Below are 19,885 nucleotides of genomic sequence, written 5' to 3'. Positions count from 1 at the left end.
GCTAACATACACAACTGAATATTTTCTTGATTATAATCAGAGTGTCTGTGCAAAACTTCTTTACTATTTAACCAATTACCACGAATGGCGAAGATTCGTAGTATTAAATAATTGTACTAATTCATTCAAAAACATACAAATTTACCTTCTAACATTTAATAAAGACTAGAAGATCCAAAATTAATAAAAAAGATATTAGATTTTACAGCAAAATTCCATCGACAGGGAGACAATAAACACAGATTGAATTGAAACATTCAATTCAATCTGTGTTTGTTGTCTCCCTTTTGATATATTTTAATTAAGTTTTAGCTTTTAGGTTTATTACTCAAATAACAAAATATTAGTATGATAATTGTATTGTACTGTTATTTGTTAAGCGTATTATAAGATAAGATAAGATATGTTTTATTCCAATTCAAGTGCCACATAAAGAGCAAATTAATTTATTACAATAAAGTTGATACTCGAGACAAAAATTTTGACAATCATAAATAATTATGAATATAATCATTTCGTCTTTGATGAGAATAAGATAGACAGACAGATAGCAAATGTCAATAGCAAAGTAGAGGTTAAATTTGATATCTGCATTCATCGTAGTTCGCATTACATAATCAAGTATCTCTTACACCCTTCCGTAAGCTATGTCTTTGGTTGGTGATAGGCTTACCCAGCCAGGTATACCTGTCAAAAAGGATATGTTTGGATAGAGAATTTATAGATTTATTGCAAAGGTAGTTATATTTGCATACAAACACTAACTAGCGATTACGACAAATACACCTGGATAAAAGTATAAAGATAACTTCTCGTGTATAAATTTGTGTCTCAAGAGATAGACTTGAAGTGACAATGGAAGCCTCTAAAAGCTATGAATATAAAGTTCAAGTCAAAACTGGTGACAAGAAAGGAGCAGGCACTGATGCAAATGTGCGCATAATTTTCCATGGAGAGGACGGACAAAAATCGGAACCACAAACTCTGGATGAGTTCTTTAGGAATGATTTTGAAGCAGGAAATATCGATTCATTTCTCATCGGCCTGGAGCAAAATTTGGATAAAATTGTTTCTATAGAACTTTGGCAGGATGGTGCTGGTTTTTTTGCTGCATGGTACGTTGACTGGGTTGAAGTTACCATTGAGAAAACTGGAGATGTTTTTATATTTCCCCTATTTCGTTGGATTAAAGAAAACTATCATTACAGAATTCAACATCTTGATACTTGTCTTCCAAAAAATGACCCTTACTACCAGCAGAGGGAAATGGAACTGGAGGAAAAGAGGGAGATGTACAAACTGGCGGTTAAGGTCCAAGGTGCTCCTATCCAGGTAGAAAAAAGTTATATATATATATATATATATATATATATATATATATATATATATATATATATATATATATATATATATTATCTCTTTATCTTTGTATTAAATGAACTCCCATAGGCAAATATCCTTTATGTTGTAAATCAAGTTGTAAATCAAATAATAATCAAATTGGAGAATTGTCTAGAACACGAGAGCGACAATCTCATCTGAACCTAATTTGCTGCATCGTACTACGCTGTTTTCAAATGATCGATGTATTACTAATATATATATATATATATATATATATATATATATATATATATATATATATATATATATACGAAATGATCAATCGTATCACGTGTTTATAGAAGATCAAAGAAACTTTTCCCAGTTGGATTTGACTTTCTCCTATTCAACAGGTTTATGTCAGTATCTAAACAGAAAAAAAACATTCCTAAGACAACTGATTCAACCTAAGATTCACAAAAAGCTATATAGAAGTCGGTAGATGTGTTATAGATAAATTTGTTTCAACACGCAAATGAGAATATATCATATAGCAATTTAACACATTGGTATCTTAATTTTATTCATTTATTTATTCTGACCCGTTTCGTTATTATTTATAAGCATAATTTGGTAGAGGCGTGTGTGTTTCTTCTGCTTTCGTTTTCTGTGATGTATATTGCGATATTTCATGTTTTTTTTAAATATCTATTTTGTTTTCAAAGATTATGATCGTTATATCCCCTATTTCAAAACACTGTACCGTAAATTGGGTGATTTCGGTTGCAGTTTTATTTTGGTTTATTTGGTGTCTCAAATGAAAGTGCCAAAATTAATCACTCGAAAATAAAGCAAACACTAAAAATTGGAACGCAAACATCGCGTATCCGTATGACATATCGTTATGTTAATTGTTGGGGACAAATTGCATGTTATAACATATCTTCCGTATTTTTCTAACAATTCTATACATAGCAAAATCTGCAAGTTAAACCTGGGAACAGTATTGGTCTGTTCCTGACTAATTCATTCTGTCATGACTACCCTGATAGATAATGAATGTTTGTTTACTTCGTAATGTTTTAGGGTAAACCTTTAGAGATAATTTAACCCCACTTTTTTGAATGTTTCAGTTATCATATATTTTGAATAAAAGTGACACGATCAATGTCACTTGTTGGTCAGGCTGGCTCACTGAAACTGAGCACCAATATTCATTCCCAGGTGTGGTTGGGGTTCGTCGTGATCATTTTTTTTTTTTTTTTTTTTTATTAACTTTTCCATCTACTTATTGTTTGCCTCTTTATTTATCTCCATCAGCATGATCAGCTAGGCTACATTATTTGCCCAGCCTTTGATTTGAGATTTGTATTCCTCCTTGATATCTATACTATTAAACTAGAAGACCTCATTTTGTGTGTCGCTTCTCTTCCTTCCACAATAACTCAATCATCATGCCTCTGTGTCCTATAGGTTACATGTATAGTCGCATTTGTCATCCATTCTTATGATTATTCAGATTGAGTTTTTTTGGGAGAAAAACGACAAAAAAAGGAGTCCGGATATGATTCCGTCATTAGACTGAATTTTAGTCATAGATAACTTCCGGTTTGAGACGTGCACAAATACAACCAATCGAATGATAGATAACAAAAATGAAAAAATAAATAAGCCTATCAGAGCGCTCTCAATATCATGGTGTTTAGATCGCTAGAACCACAACTATTATACCTCCTTATAAAGGACAATTATTTTTCGCGTTTATCTACATGTAAACTACGATTATACTACTTCAATATATAGAGACTCTCTGTATACTGTGTACTGTTTTTTTGTTTGTTTTTTTTTGAAATGTTAATGTTTACTATCTAAGGGGTCATACCAGTTGCATATATATTAAAACATGTGACACATGTACAAGCAATCGTATGATAGATAACAAAAATGAAAAATAAATAAGCCATTCAGAGCGTTCTCCATATCATGGTGTTTAGATCGCGATTTCGCGGGTGTGTTCTAGTATCTTTTATTTTGGCATTCTAGTTACCATAGTATAGATAAACACAAATCATTGAATTACGATTAACATCTATTTGCCAGGTATCTAATTCCTCTGTATTTGCAAGAAAAATGTTAGCAACCATCAACCAATGGCTAAATACCCAAACGTCCTAATCTTACTCCAAAATAAACATTACTAGAACACACCCGCGAAATCGCGGGCATATACAGCTTGTGAACTGTTGTAGGATGATTTTTTTGTAAAAGATATTATGTATGGAGAATTTCATAAAAGGTATCAAAAGCCCTCTCCCTTTTTCCAAAGTCCGATATTTGTTTCCTTTCTGTTAAATTCAATTATTTTCGTGTTTCTGGCCTCAGACCACAATTATTCTTTTTCTTTGCCAGAATGCTTCTTTTTGGTAAAAGTCAAATCAAATTTAAAATTTGCACCGTTTCAAATATGAAATAAATGTAACTGCTTATATATAGACCATTATTAGTCTAATAAAATATGCTTCTAGGACAATCCATCAGTGCCTTTTCTTTTGAGAGCCTTATTAACATACCAATCCCCAAATCCCGAGCTTATAAACACCCGATCCCGACGCCCCGAAAAAGGTCCTGCCTCTCTCTAATCTCTACCTTACATTCATTTTTGCCAAACCACTATTTTCCCTTTCAACCATAAATTTTGATGGACCATTTATGGGCATTATGTTTTCTAGTCTGAGCATCCGTGCGTTCGTTCGTTCGTTTGGGCGTCCGTCCGTCTGTCCCGCTTCAGGTTAGTTTTTGGTCGAGGTAGTTTTAGATGAAGTTGAGCATGTTTTACTTATTAATATATATGCAAGTGGTATGACCCCTTAAATAGTAAACATTTCAAAGAAAACAGTAGACAGAATTAGGGACTTTTTATACTAACATAGTCCCTGACAGAACACAAAGAGTCTCTATATACTAAAGTAGTATAATCGTAGTTTACATGTAATGGTTGTGATTTTTGCGATATAATCACCATGATATGGAGAACGCTCTGAATGGCTTATTTATTTTTCATTTTTGTTATCTATCATACGATTGCTTGTACATGTGTCACATGTTTTACTTATTTTGATATATATGCAACTGGTATGACCCCTTAGATAGTAAACATTAACATTTAAAAAAAAAAACCAAAAAAAAAAAAACAGTACACAGAATACAGAGAGTCTCTATATATTGAAGTAGTATAATCGTAGTTTACATGTAGATAAACGCAAAAAAATAATTGTCCTTTATAAGGAGGTATAATAGTTGTGGTTCTAGCTATCTAAACACCATGATATTGAGAACGCTCTGATAGGCTTATTTATTTTTTCATTTTTGTTATCTATCATTCGATTGGTTGTATTTGTGCACGTTTCGAACCAGAAGTTATCTATGACTAAAATTCAGTCTGATGACGGAATCATATCCGGACTCCCTTTTTTGTCGTTTTTCTCCCAAAAAAACTCAATCTGAATAATCATAAGAATGGATGACAAATGCGACTATACATGTAACCTATAGGACACAGAGGCATGATGATTGATTTATTGTGGAAGGAAGAGAAGCGACACACAAAATGAGGTCTTCTCGTTTAATAGTATAGATAGATAGATTGTGGAAGGAAGAGAAGCGACACACAAAATGAGGTCTTCTTGTTTTTAGTATAGATTACTGAGGGATCGTGTGTTCTAATTTTAGTACCTGATGTAGTTTATTTTGACTTTTAAAACACGTAGTTGTCTGAAGTTGTAGTGATCAGATTTAAAACATTTTATTCTATAAACTAGTATGGTATATTCATAAGTTTCTACTGTTCGTAGTCTTTTGCCATCCTTCATTTGAACTATCGCAAAGTGTTCTGCTTGACACTGTTATTCTGTATATTAATAGCCGACCATACGGTATGAGGTTTTTTTTCTATTTTTTGATTAAGGCCGTGCAGTTGCCTAGTATTGCTTACATCCACTTCATTTGAACTTTGTTGGCTAGTTGTCTCATTTGTAATCCTACCACATCTCATTATTTGTATACTTTAGACTTAGATAAAAAGTTTCTACTAAATTAATTCTTATAAACTTTTACACTATCATCAATATTATATGTTAAATTACAAAACACTTTTTTTCCTAAACCGCAGTTATTTTAGAAAACTTTTACACAAAACGTTGAATCGATAATTCGTCATTATGAAAATAATGAAATGTGGTATGATAGCCACCCGAATCTAATAACATGTATATAAGCAACTATTGGTCACCTTACAACTGTCAGCAATGGTCAAACTCTATGACGTATTGTCAGTTATATGGGCCCCGAAAATGTTAAACAATTTAAACGAGACAAAATGTGAAACAATTTAAACGAGACAAAATGTGAAACAATTTAAACGAGAGAAAATGTGAAACAATTTAAACGAGACAAAATGTGAAACAATTTAAACGAGAGAAAAAAACCAATTAATGACTAGGATTCAACAGGAATTTGTGTGCAATTCAGTGCAAAATAATTAACAGACATGGGCTGCATTATCTCATAAACATTAAGATATCTGTGCAATATGGTTTTAAAGTAATTAAAACAGGTAACATTTCAGACTTATGTAACACTGTTAAGATGTGTGCTTAGTCTCAACCGTGTTATGTATATGTTATAGAATGGTTTACAATAACAATTTGATAATTGGTCGAATTAAGTGCGTGCACAGGTTTAGATAAAAGTAGCGAACCGTATCTATAATCGGCAAAACTATTTAAATGCAGAAATTCTGCCTTCATTAATTTCTTATTAGATGCTAACAACTGCTAAAAGACGATTTGTCTTAAAGTTTTAAGTTTAATTTGATTCATGTGTAAATGAGAAATGGGCATAATTTCTTACAATGTTCTTGTGTGAATGACAATTGGACAGGATTTCTTACATTGTTCTTGTGTGAATGATTTTTTGGCAAGATTTCTTACATTGTTCTTGCATTGTGTGAATGAGAAATGGGCAGAATTTCTTACATTGTTCTTGTCAAAACTGGCGACAAAAAATTATCAGGAACCGATGCAAATGTAAGCATAATTCTTTATGGATGTAAAGGAATTAAAACAGAAGAATTTGTCTTGGACAAGTTTTTCAGAAATGATTTTGAATCAGGAACAATTGATTCTTTTCCCGTAGAATCAAACATAAATATTCCTCAAATCGAGCGTATAGAACTTTGGCGAGACACGTCAGGAATTTCAAGTTCCTGGTATGTAGATTGGATAGAAGTGAAAAATCAGACCACAGCGGAAGCCAGTATATTTCCGGTTTTTCGATGGATTAAGGGGAACTATCATTACTGCATTCAACATTTGGACACCTCTCTCTCCCAGTGTGATAAGTACCCAAATCAGAGATATATGGAACTCTCCGAGAAAAGAAAGACCTATCAGTTGAAGGTCAAATTTGAAAATGGACCAGCCCAGGTACATGATTAATTCGCCTTTTCATAATCTAAAGAATCATGGGTAATTTCATTGTTCGTACCCCATAGGTTAAATTTCCATTGTTTATGACATTTTTAACCAATCAGGACGTTTTGGTGTACACTTTTGAAAATATTACCCAGGATGCATTAGATTCTGAAACGGCGAATTATTCGGATTGATGAATGATTTTACAATCTTACAAACGTATTATGTCGAAGCAATGCAACAGATTGCGATAAATATAGGTATTAATCCGAGGAATAACAATGTTAAATAAATATAAATTTGACCCAAATCATGTTTTAGTCCACATATGTTTGTGGGATTATTTACAATACGCAAGGGAAATAATAAAATCAAATGTAGAAAACCAAAAAGTAACCAAAAGACTAGTACATTTTTTTTTTGGTTTCAAATAACGAGTATATATGCAAATTTTGGCTTTCAGATTATGATCTATTTTATTTAAATCATTATGTCAAATCTGTCGGTCAGTTAATAATATCTATTTGTAAACAAATCGCTGTAATACAAATGTATGTTTTTGAACGCATTAAGACATCATGAGTATTGGATACAAAAAAGATCGTCATATTAATATGAATAGAAGCTACTTAATATGTGTACTCTTAGTTTAATGATGTTATAAGGCTTTAAAGGCATACACACCTTCAATGACAGAACGAGAATTAGGTGGGTGGCATTTGTGCCCGTAAAAGGCGTAGAAATGTCTAGTTTTCTCCCACACTGACTATAAGAAATGCAGGAACGCTTTTATTTTATCGTTTACTAGTATATTTTACATTTAATCTATATTTCTGCTGTTCATTGGAACTTATATTTTTCAACATGCAAACTTTGTTTCAAGCTTTTTTAAAGATTTGCATGCCTTTCCACTCAAATAGATTCCCATCAACTTTGTCATATTATGTATTAAACGTAAAACCTCAATCTTCCATATCTAAATAATTATTTTATAAGTATTAAGAAGAAACATTCGTTATGGTCATCTAAAGTTATAAAATGTCTGCACTAAGTCAGAATTGTTTTATAACCGAATCATTGTAATGTCCTCGTCCTCAGTGCTCGTCTAAAGTGTAGTATTCATTGTTTATACCACATTAATATGTTTTCGTCCACACCGGATGTAATGTTGCCACTAGATGGTAAGCAACCCTCATACATTTATCCATCCGTACACGTCATTTAATTAAAGTTCAGCTATGTTTACTGGGATTGAAACGTGTCATTTCATTCAATCCATTTTTAAATTGAGATTTTTACACGTCAATGTATGAAAACTATTTTTGCTGAGATTCTCATACATGCACGTCATTCAATTTCTGTCATGTTTACTGATATCCGTGTATGTCCTATTATTTAAGTCAAGTTTTCTGAGATCTGTTTATGTCCTATTATTCAAGCCATGTCTACTGAGATCCGTTTATGTCCTATTATTCAAGCCATGTTTTCTGAGATCCGTTTATGTCCTATTATTCAAGTCATGTCTACTGAGATCCGTTTATGTTCTATTATTCAAGCTGTTTTTGAGATCTGTTTATGTCCTATTATTTAAGTCATGTTTACTGAGATCCCTTTATGTCCTATTATTCAAGTCATGTTTACTTAGATCCCTTTATGTCCTATTATTCAAGCCATGTTTACTGAGATCTGTTTATGTCCTTTTATTAAAGTCATTTTTACTGAGATCTGTTATGTCCTATTATTCAAGCCATGTTTACTGAGATCTGTTTATGTCCTACTATTCAAGTCATGTTTTCTGAGATCTGTTTATTTCCTATTATTCAAGCCATGTTTACTGAGATCCGTTTATGTCCTATTATTTAATCCATGTTTTCTGAGATCCGTTTATGTCCTATTATTCAAGCCATGTTTACTGAGATCCGTTTCTGTCCTATTATTAAAGCCATGTTTACTGAGATCTGTTTATGTCTTTTATTCAAGTCATGTTTACTTAGATCCCTTTATGTCCTATTATTCAAGCCATGTTAACTGAGATCTGTTTATGTCCTATTATTCAAGTCATGTTTTCTGAGATCTGTTTATGTCGTATTATTCAAGCCATGTTTACTGAGATCCGTTTTTGTCTTATTATTCAAGTCATGTTTACTGAGATCCGTTTATGTCCTATTATTCAAGTCATGTTTACTGAGATCTGTTTATGTCCTATTATTCAAGTCATGTTTACTGAGATCTGTTTATGTCCTATTATTCAAGTCATGTTTACTGAGATCTGTTCATATCCTATTATTCAAGTCATGTTTTCTGAGATCTGTTTATTTCCTATTATTCAAGCCATGTTTACTGAGATCCGTTTATGTCCTATTATTCAAGTCATGTTTACTGAGATCCGTTTATGTCCTATTATTCAAGTCATTTTTACTGATATTCTTCGTGTCATTCAACTCCAGTCATGTTTAATGTTCGTCGTGTCATCCAACTCCAGTCATGTTTGGTGTCCGTTGTGCCATCCAACTCCATTCATATTTACTGATATTCGTTGTGTCATCCAATTCCAGTCAAGTTTACTGATATTCTTCGTGTTTTCCAACCTCAGTCATGTTTGCATGTTTGATATTCGTCGTGCCATCCAACTCCTGTCATGTTTACTAATATTCGTTCTGCCATCCATTTCCAGTCATGTTTACTGATATTCGTTGTGCCACCCAATTCCAGTCATATTTACTGATATTCGTCGTGTCATTCATTTTCAGTCATGTTTACTGCTATTCGTCGTGTCATGTAACTCCAGTTATGTTTACTGATATTGGTCGTGTTGTTGATTTCCAGTCATGTTTCTGACACAATCTTTAATCATTCTTACATGTAATTCAATTCCAGTCATGTTTATTGAGATTCGTATATGTCATGTAATGCTAAATAGTCATGTTTATCGATTTTCGTACATGTCATTCAATTTTAGTCATTTTTACTTCTATTCTTTCATGTCTATCAATTCCAGTCATGATATCTGATATTCTTACACGGTATTCAATTCCAGTTTCTGTCATTTTTACTCTCATACTTGCTATTCGGCACAGTTTGTGTCGCCCAAATTTTCAGCGAAGCACTCTTTCGCCTGTGATATGCTATTTTCTCGTTTTACACAGCTGGTTAATGGTAATACGACTTTCTATAGTAAAATGGCTTAGTGTACATAAAACACTACACACATATTATCGGTTAAATGATCTGTGAAAAAGAATTAAAAAAAGAAGTTTATTAATCTGGGGCTTGTGAACACCCACCGTAAAGTCATTTAAAGCTTTCGTTTAAATTTTGAATCAAATATCAAAATTGTTGAATCAGGAACTTAAATAATGTTCACTTGAACTATACAATTACCTGTGATACCTGTAGACATGTGCGTCCTTAAGATATGATATTTGTAAATATAAATATAGATAGGGACATAAAATGTAATAATCTCAAATTAGACATTTTATGCACAATCTAGTTATCCGATACTTCGTCACAGCATTTCTGTTTATATATTGACCTGGCTAAGAAGCTTCTATTTTAGACTGTGACTTTCATCATGGGTGATTGTGTATCAAGCTTTGAAAAAGCAAATTTTATGATATATGTCAAGACTGGTGACAGGTTAAATTCTGGAACAGATGCTAATGTTCAAATAATTCTTCAAGATTATAGTGAAAATAAAACTGAGGAATTTGTATTGGATAAGTTCTTTCGGAATGATTTCGAGAAAGGAAATATAGATGCATTTCCAGTTAAAAAGCCTAGTCATTTTGGGAATGAAATTGCTGAAATAGAGTTCTGGCGAGACAACGCTGGGCTCGCCAGTGACTGGTATGTGGATAAGATTTGTATAGAAAATATGAAAACTAATGACACGTACGTGTTCCCCGTCTTCCGTTGGATTAAAGCGGATTATCACTATATCATAAGACATTTGGATACATCATTACCCCAGTTAGATCCCCATCCAGAACAAAGATTAATGGAACTAAATGACAAAAGACAAACTTACCAAATTACTGAGAAAATCAAAGGTGGTCCTGCCCAGGTAGGCAAATAATTTTTATATACAAATATATTTAAATATGTCTAAAAATTCTATTTTCCCGTTCCGTAAAAACACAATCTTACAATCGATTGCCGCGGTTTTTCTTATTTTTGTTCGTAAGTTATAAACAAAATAATAGGTTTGTGTATATAAGTAATCCTCTTTGATAAACGGGTTAGACAACTTAACTGAACAACAAGTCAATTTATCTAAGGTAAAGTCAGTGACCGTGTACAACTAATATTCTGTTGTCTGCAGAGACAGACGGGTACAAAACGTAGAAGATTATTTAGGTTTTGATTGATTCATTAGAATTTTATTCAGTATATTTATTGACATTTCAACTGATATCATATCATTGTTGAATGTATTAAACAATCACTTTTCATTTCAGCATGATTGTTTTATTGGTTATAGTTGAAATGTTTGCTAAATCATTGAAATGATAACACTTAATTTCGAAAAGTTCATTTATAAAGTAAAAAGAACATCCGTTTGTAAAACATTCCAATAAAAACTTTTTACATTTATGATATAAAGTTCTACCGATGTCAAGTTGAATCATTCACTATATAAAATAGAAGCAATAAAGAAAAAATAATATTAATAATTTGATAGAATTAATGTTACTTAAAAGCACGGGTTCCGGCATGGAATCCACTTATTTTTTGTACCATATGATTCCTGTAACATGACAAGTCTTCATATCAACTGTATGTTAAGTCCTAGCTCAAGACGCGAAAACATTGCCGAGCTTATATTGACCGAAGGCTGATAATACATCTCATATGAAAAATATGAAAATGGCATGGTTGGAAGTAGTTATCTTTTTATCATATATCCCTCGTTGAAAAAAAAAACATTGTATAAAACTGTTTTACGTAAAAATATATTAACCACATACTGAATTTTAAAAAGGCTACAACATAGGCAGTTAAAATATTTAATCACATTTAAAGTCGTATATTAAAAACGAAATTGTAATGCTACGGAAATGAATTTAAACCAATGCATTTATATATTCTTAACAGTCATCTATGCATGATTTTTTTTAAACATTTATTACGAATCCATAACATATAATCGACAAAATATGTTTCATTAAGTGAAAATTTTGCCTTGCTTATTAACTTTCGTTTTGATACGATAAAGGATTTTCCCTTTTAAAGTACACGTGTTTTATAGTAAAACTTTGCAATTCAAATGTATAAACTTCTTCAACTTTAAAATAAAATGAAGTACCATATGACTTTAAAAAGCATTTGATGTTCTATTGCAATGGATGATAAATCAATTATTTGCAGTACGTAAGGGTCCTGCTAGGATTGAGATAGTGTACTATATATGAATTTTCTAATGAAAAGCAAACTCAGCTACTGTATGCCTTTATTAATTTTGGTTCATTAATTAGTTTTAGAGTTTAGTATGACGTCCATTGTTCATGAACTAGCACACATTTTTGGTTAATGGCCAGCTGAAGCCCCCCTTGGTGCGGGATTTTCTCATCGTGTTGAAGACCCATTGATGGCCTTGTTCTGTTTTCTGCTCTTTATTCGGGTTCATGTCTTGTTGACACACATTTCTTTTAAATTCCAAATTTTATCTTGTATTGCAAAAAGTGAGTCAATGAATGAATATAGGAATGAAAGAATGAAAGGTAGACAAACAAATGTTGTTCTGAAAGCTGTTTATTAGTTTTTATGTGTTTTGAAATATAAGCTCTTTTACAAAGTTACAAAGCCTTATATGTACTAGCATTATAGTATAGTACATATTATAAACAGACCATAATAGTTAAATCTAATTTATATTACGACACATTTTTTTATGTTACCTAGATCTCTCGTCCCAGTACAGGGGATTAAGTTACAATTTATAAACTTGAACTACATTTCTTACCTTTCTTACTATTTATAACAGGTCAAGAAATTATATCAATTTCATATATTTTTCAAGACACAAATATGTACATTTATTATAACATTTATCATTAAAATCATCAACATACCATTTTACTTCCGCCTGTAAACTTTCCTTGCTTTCATATCCTTCCACCCATTGAGAGCTTCATCAAAGTCAAAACTCTTAATGTGTGGTCATTCTCAGAAATCATCATGAGATCCCATGTTAGACATACAGGTTCTTGATCTAATGTTCTGAGTAGAAAGCTAAACAAGATTTGGAAGGGTCTCATGATAATTTCTGAAAACTCATTCCACTGACAAGAAAGACCAGTTTGAATTGCTGAAGTTCCCAATAACCAATCTCGTATACTGGCTATACTCTGACACACACTCTACTCTCTCTATACCAAAACCCATTCACAATTTTACCGTTTGATGTACATTTGATTGTAGGTAAATAATTGTCATTGGATAATAATTTCTCTCTCGGAATAAGGATTAGAATAATTACTGTCTTTTGTTTCGGAAATTATGTGGTTTAATCGAATTTTAAAAAACAGATATTCACTTCAACTGTAGGCCTTAGTGAATATCAATTTTTCAAAAGTCAATCAAACCACATATTTAGCTCATCAAAAGACAGTAATTGTATAATACACACACATTTAAAGAGTTATTTTACTCGTAATATGTATTTGTCACTAAATAAAGTTGGATTGCATAAAGAACTTCAATGCTGTAATAGTTCATCGCACGCAATTCCTTCACATGTGACAAAACCCTTAGCTAAGGAACTGTGAGTTTAATGATGTTCTTCTCACAACCGTAGCCATGCCTTGAAAACGGAACAAAGGTCCCCACTCAAAGTCAAGCTCAAGGTGGCCGCCCCCTAACACCAGTTAAAGCGGAATCAACATTAAGATGTCGTTAACCCAATATTTGTGCATTGGAGAACACAAATCCGGGGTTTTATTCTATAGCGGATAAAGTTTCTAACGAACACTCTCATATTTGCATTACAATTCCTTAGTAAGACTCTTGAATACATAATTACAATGTTTATCTAAGAAATGAATGTGACTGCAAATTAACAAGAGTGAATTATATCTCAAATGATCACGAGTAAAACAAATCATAGCTGACTATGCGGTAATCCTATCTAAATATATTGCCATTCCCAATTGTATGTTATTTGTTTCTTTTTTTATTTTATTTTAACCTTATCACTATCTGTACAGAGCACGTCTACTGGACCATTTTATTCTCGTTTTTTAGCTCACCTGGCCCGAAGGGCCAAGTGAGCTTTTCCCATCACTTGGCGTCCGTCGTCCGTCGTCGTCGTCCGTCGTCGTTAACTTTTACAAAAATCTTCTCCTCTGAAACTACTGGGCCAAATTAAACCAAACTTGGCCACAATCATCATTGGGGTATCTAGTTTAAAAAATGTGTGGCGTGACCCGGCCAACCAACCAAGATGGCCGCCATGGCTAAAAATAGAACATAGGGGTAAAATGCAGTTTTTGGCTTATAACTCAAAAACCAAAGCATTTAGAGCAAATCTGACTGGGGTAAAATTGTTTATCAGGTCAAGATCTATCTGCCCTCAAATTTTCAGATGAATCCGACAACCTGTTATTGGGTTGCTGCCCCTGAACTGGTAATTTTAGGTAATTTTTGCTGTTTTTGGCTATTATCTTGAATATTATTATAGATAGAGATAAACTGTAAACTGCAATAATGTTCAGCAAAGTAAGATTTACAAATAAGTCAACATGACCAAAATGGTCAGTTGACCCCTTTAGGAGTTATTGACCTTTATAGTCAATTTTTAACCATTTTTCCTAAATCTTAGTAATCTTTTACAAAAATCTTCTCCTCTGAAACTACTGGGCCAAATTAATCCAAACTTGGCCACAATCATATTTGGGATATCTAGTTTAAAAAATGTGTGGCGTGACCCGGTCAACCAACCAAGATGGCCGCCATGGCTAAAAATAGAACATAGGGGTAAAATGCAGTTTTTGGCTTATAACTCAAAAACCAAAGCATTAAGAGCAAATCTGACAGCGGTAAAAGTGTTTATCAGGTCAAAATCTATCTGTCCTGAAATTTTCAGATGAATCGGACAACCTGTTGTTGGGTGACTGCCCCTGAATTGGTAATTTTAAGGAAATTTTGCTGTTTTTGGTTATTATCTTGAATATTATTATAGATAGAGATAAACTGTAAACAGCAATAATGTTCAGCAAAGTAAGATTTACAAATAAGTCAGCATGACCAAAATGATCAGTTGACCCCTGAAGGAATTATTGCCCTTTATAGTCAATTTTTAACCATTTTTTCGTAAATGTTAGTAATCTTTTACAAAAATCTTCTTCTCTGAAACTACTGGGCCAAATTAAACTAAACTTGACCACAGTCATCATTGGGGTAACTTGTTTAAAAAATGTTTGACGTGACCTGGCCAATCAACCAAAATGGCTGCCACGGCTAATAATAGAACATAGGGGTAAAATGCAGTTTTTGGCTTATAACTCAAAAACCGAAGCATTAAGAGAAAATCTGACAGGGTTTAATTGTTTATCAGGTCAAGATCTATCTGCCCTGATGTTTTCACATGGATCGGATAACCCGTTGTTAGGTTACTGTCCTGAATTGGTAATTTTAAGGAAATTTTGCCGTTTTTTGTTATTATCTTGAATATTATTATAGATAGAGATAAACTGTATACAGCAATAACGTTCAGCAAAATAAGATCTACAAATAAGTTTACATGACCAAAATAGTCAATTGACCCCTTAAGGAGTTATTGCCTTTTATAGTTAATTTTTAACATTTTTCATAAATTTTTGTTAATTTTTAGAAAATATTTTCATTATAGATAGAGATAATTGTAGCAACAAGAATGTTCAGTAAAGTAAGATCTACAAACACATCACTATCACCAAAACACAATTATGTCATGAATTTATCCGTGTCCATTGTTTAATATGCACAAGACCAAGGTGAGCGACACAGGCTCTTTAGATCCTCTAGTTATTTAACCCATATCTTTTTTTAATTTACTTTTAAAAGCTTAAAAAAATCTACGATTTACCCATTTATGTAACTTTTCCCTATAGACGTATTTACACTTGTATGCAAATTTGTCCGCCATTACGTAAAATCACACAGGTTCCCGTAAACTTTGACATCATAATTCAAAATATTTGACGTCACAATTTAAAAGTGATTGTTGCTTGACGTCAAAAGGTGATTCGGAGTAGATCTAAGGTCATTCGGAGGCAAGATTCAGCTAAATACCAAAAGTGTAAATACGTTTATTACCAATTAAGGGGTGTTCCTAAGATAGGAAGCTTATACATAAGAAAGAAAAAAGAAAGAAAGGTATGGGCTTTGCTCATTGTTGAAGGCCGTATGGTGACCTTCAGTTGTTAATTTCTGTGTCATTTGCATGGTCACTTGTGGCAATCATACCACATCTTCTTTTTTATATATATATATATATGTAGTAAAGACGTATTAATAAACAAGATCTCGAGTTTCAAAGATGATTGTTAAGCTATTTGAAGTTACCTACGGTATGATATAAATATTGTTTGTTTATTTCCAGGTCAAAGAAATCCCAAGTGACGAACAGTTCTCATTTGATTACAAAGTATGTATTTACTTATTTAATTTTACATTTATATTTATCTTTGCTTTTTCTGAATAAAAGACGTAAAAAGTTGCCCAACTTGAAAAGAGCTTCCTATGTACAAACTTACAAATATCGGATACTTTTGAAATATTGATTGTGTTTGCTTTAAGTCCAGTGGCAAATATGTCATGCATATTCAGGACGGAAACACATAAACAGTTCATCTATAGTGTATATACGTTCTGCAAATTGGGACAACATGAATGAAGAGAGGGGAATTTATTTGGACTGCCAGTGTAATCGAAGTGTATGCTGAATACAGGCAGACATTTTTGCAAGCATCAAGCCACTGACAGGCATTCAAAGAGTTTTATAAGGGTTCTTTAATGTAAAGGAAGCATGACTCTGCACTTGCTTTATATACATTTGTATTAGAGTTTACGTCTCTTTTCCGAGCGGGCATGTCGCGATACACCCCACACAATCAAAAAGACGTCCCTATGGCATATTTTTCTGCCAGAAAGAAGAGGTCTAAGTGACACATTTTTCTACCACAGTGAACCATTTGGATTCAAAAAACAGTTTGTGGATAAAATGGTGAAAGATATTTGTTTAGGGGCCAGCTAAGGACGCCTCCGGGTGCGAGAATTTGTTGCTACATTGAAGACCTGTTGGTGACCTTCTGCTGTTGTTTTTTCTATGGTCGGGTTGTTGTCTCTTTGACACATTCCCCATTTCCATTCTCAATTTTATTAAATGATAAATTAGATTAAAATAATATTATGTTAACGTTGCTTAAGATACTAAGTTTGTTTGGTATACAAGGAGGATTATTTATTTACTTTTAATATACAATTCTAATAATTTCCAAAAGTTTTTTTGTGTTTTATTTTTAAATGTTGAAATTAAACAAGAGGATGGTTTACACTGTATAAACATGTATGCATTTTGGTTGAATTGTAAAAATCTAAACCTGTTGCTAATAAATGATAACACTGCTATTCAATTTCTAAAAATAAATACCTTTTTCTTATCCAGTGGAATATCGCCAAGAGGAAAATTCAAATGATAGCAACCAGTAAGCTGCACATGTTGTTGAATGGGGCTAACTGGGAAAGTCTATTTGATCTCACGAATGTCTACTCTGATGCATTTGGTGAACCGGAGGTAAGATGTGGTTTAAGTCATAATAAACGAGTGACCGATAAAAAATAATGTTATTCCAATTCTTGAACCAATGCATACAAACATCATAAACTTAGTTTACTGTGCACGATTTTATCATTTTTTTTTCTCATAAATTTCGTATAATCGTCAATTTTTTTTTTCAATCGGTCAGTGTTGTTGTGAAAATATGGCAGGTAATTAAAGTTCGTGTTTCGAGCCGAAGTTTAACGATTAAGTTTTATAACAAAAACTATCCATTTAGTTATAAAAAACATATGCATTATTTTTTTTTAATTTGAGGTTTCTTATGACTTTAAATCATTAAATATACTATCAACCAGTAATTTCTGAGTTTATAATGTGTGATAACTTTGAGTATATCTGATAATGGTGACCATCTTACACTTTTTTCAAAACGATTGATGATTGAAAAGTTTTAAAAATTAGATTTAAAAAAATAATTTGCATTATCAGTAAATCAGATACTAGTATTACATAACTTTTTGCAGATGAAATTAATAGATAACGAACACGTGTAATATCCTATTTTGATCAATCATTTATGTAAGAAACGCATTATATATGTAATGCTTTATTTATCGCTCTTTCGGTAGCACTTGGCGTGAGATTGCAGACCGATCATACTATTAGATATCAATACCGCACTCCCCGGACGATTTCCGTAGAAGATTTAATTGTCTGCTGTAAGGTCTTTATTATATTAAAATAACATAAATGTCCATCCATACTGTCCGGACGGTAATTAAAGTAATCAGGTCCAGTAATGTGTGCTGGTTTATTTAGTTATGTGGAGATTAGCAATAGTTTCGAATGACTTTTGATAGATTTATTCCTTATAACTTTTACAAAAAAATTGTTCGCACAATTAAGAGCTATGTAATGAGATTGGTTTATCATTTAACACCTGTTTACTTTAAAATGTGTATTTAGTATATACTAAAGATATGCTCATCCTAGGTAATGATTGATTTAGTGCATTGTTTCGTTCGTTGATATTTTGTCTCCTAAACTTGACATTTTCGTCCCCTAAACTTGACATTTTCGTCCCATAAACTTGATTGGACTCGTTCCCTGAGCTTGATTTTTTCATTGTTTTTGGCTTAGAAGTTTAAATGTAAAGTTCTGGAAAAATCAAAAAAGACTCATATTCTCCTTTAAAAATTGGACGCGTTCTTTCTTAAAATAGTAAAATATGGCTTCAACTTCACTTATTAATACAAGTGAACAGAATCCTATTTAAATTGTAATAAAAAAATATAACAAACCTTGAGTTTAATTCCATGCCAGGGTTCTTTTGTCTACATCTATCTTGGACATTTCGGCAGAAACAGCTTTCTACATGTACTAAATTTGACCGAACAAATAGGTTCAACCCAAGCCCAACCCTTGCTTCACTTCGTTAGGATCACTGGCTTTAACTATCATGCCTTTCCGAAGTTAAAGTAAGGAGCCTGTAATTCAATTGCGGTCGTTGTTTGCTGTCTGTTATATTTGTGTTTCGTTTATTGTTTTGTGATTGTCTTGTTGCTTCCTTGTTGAATAGTTTCACACACAGTTTGTCAGGTAGTTTTTTGATATAGCTGATAATAATGGAGTTTGTGTATTGGTGGTCGTACCGTGATCTTGATCATGACGCTCTCCTCCCTTGATGTATCGGATTACACGTATCAATTCCGACTAGATATGAAAGTGTATTGATACATCGCACATCCGCACAGACGTCCCTAAGGATATATATTTTACTGAAGGATAGAACGATACTTTTAAAAATAATGAATACAATTAAAAGAAGGGTATTGTTGGATAGTTGTCTCATTGGCATTAATACCACATCATATCATTTTTTATGATAACTTTGACATTTGAAACATAAAAATTCAATTGATAATGAATTGCCTTACAGAGACTTAATGAAATATAATGATTAATAAACATACAAATTTCCATTTTAAAAGTCAAAACGACGAGTTTATTTTGTACACAATGTTAATAATTCATACTAAATGTGTAATGTCATAATAGGTTTTATGCCATGGGACCATTAACTCATTTCATTATTCCAATTTTTATTCAATATTGCAATTTTTACATGTTTTGAAACATCGTTCCTTGACAAGGTTAGGGTTACGGACTTTTGGTAATAGTAGTACGATGGTATAACAAAAAATGACGGAACTTTTACATACTTTTTTTTTTATTGTGCTTCATGTACAAACATAAGAATAATTATACGTTAATAATCTATATATTGTAAAAACAATTACACATTTTGTAAGATTTATACAGAGAAAAA

The 19,885-nt window shown here is 32.3% G+C and overlaps 1 protein-coding gene across 4 annotated transcripts in view; it reads left to right on the top strand.

Moving 5' to 3' along the window:
- The window catches only part of LOC143085563 (polyunsaturated fatty acid 5-lipoxygenase-like), a 51,019-nt gene that overhangs the window by 15,464 nt on the left and 15,670 nt on the right, over positions 1-19,885 (top strand). Inside the window, exons 1-3 of one of the 4 annotated variants that reach the window (XM_076261995.1) lie at positions 747-1,332; positions 16,378-16,422; positions 17,443-17,571. In XM_076261995.1, coding sequence (XP_076118110.1) covers positions 856-1,332; positions 16,378-16,422; positions 17,443-17,571 — 651 coding nt within the window. In that variant the 5' untranslated portion in view covers positions 747-855. Of the gene's footprint in view, positions 1-746; positions 1,333-6,323; positions 6,807-10,351; positions 10,861-16,377; positions 16,423-17,442; positions 17,572-19,885 lie in introns of those variants that run through there. The other 3 variants (XM_076261996.1, XM_076261994.1, XM_076261997.1) reach the window with 3 other exon arrangements.

Source organism: Mytilus galloprovincialis, chromosome 8 (assembly GCF_965363235.1).
Source record: "Mytilus galloprovincialis chromosome 8, xbMytGall1.hap1.1, whole genome shotgun sequence".
NCBI lineage: Eukaryota > Metazoa > Mollusca > Bivalvia > Mytilida > Mytilidae > Mytilus > Mytilus galloprovincialis.
This window is presented reverse-complemented; position numbering and strand designations above follow the sequence as displayed.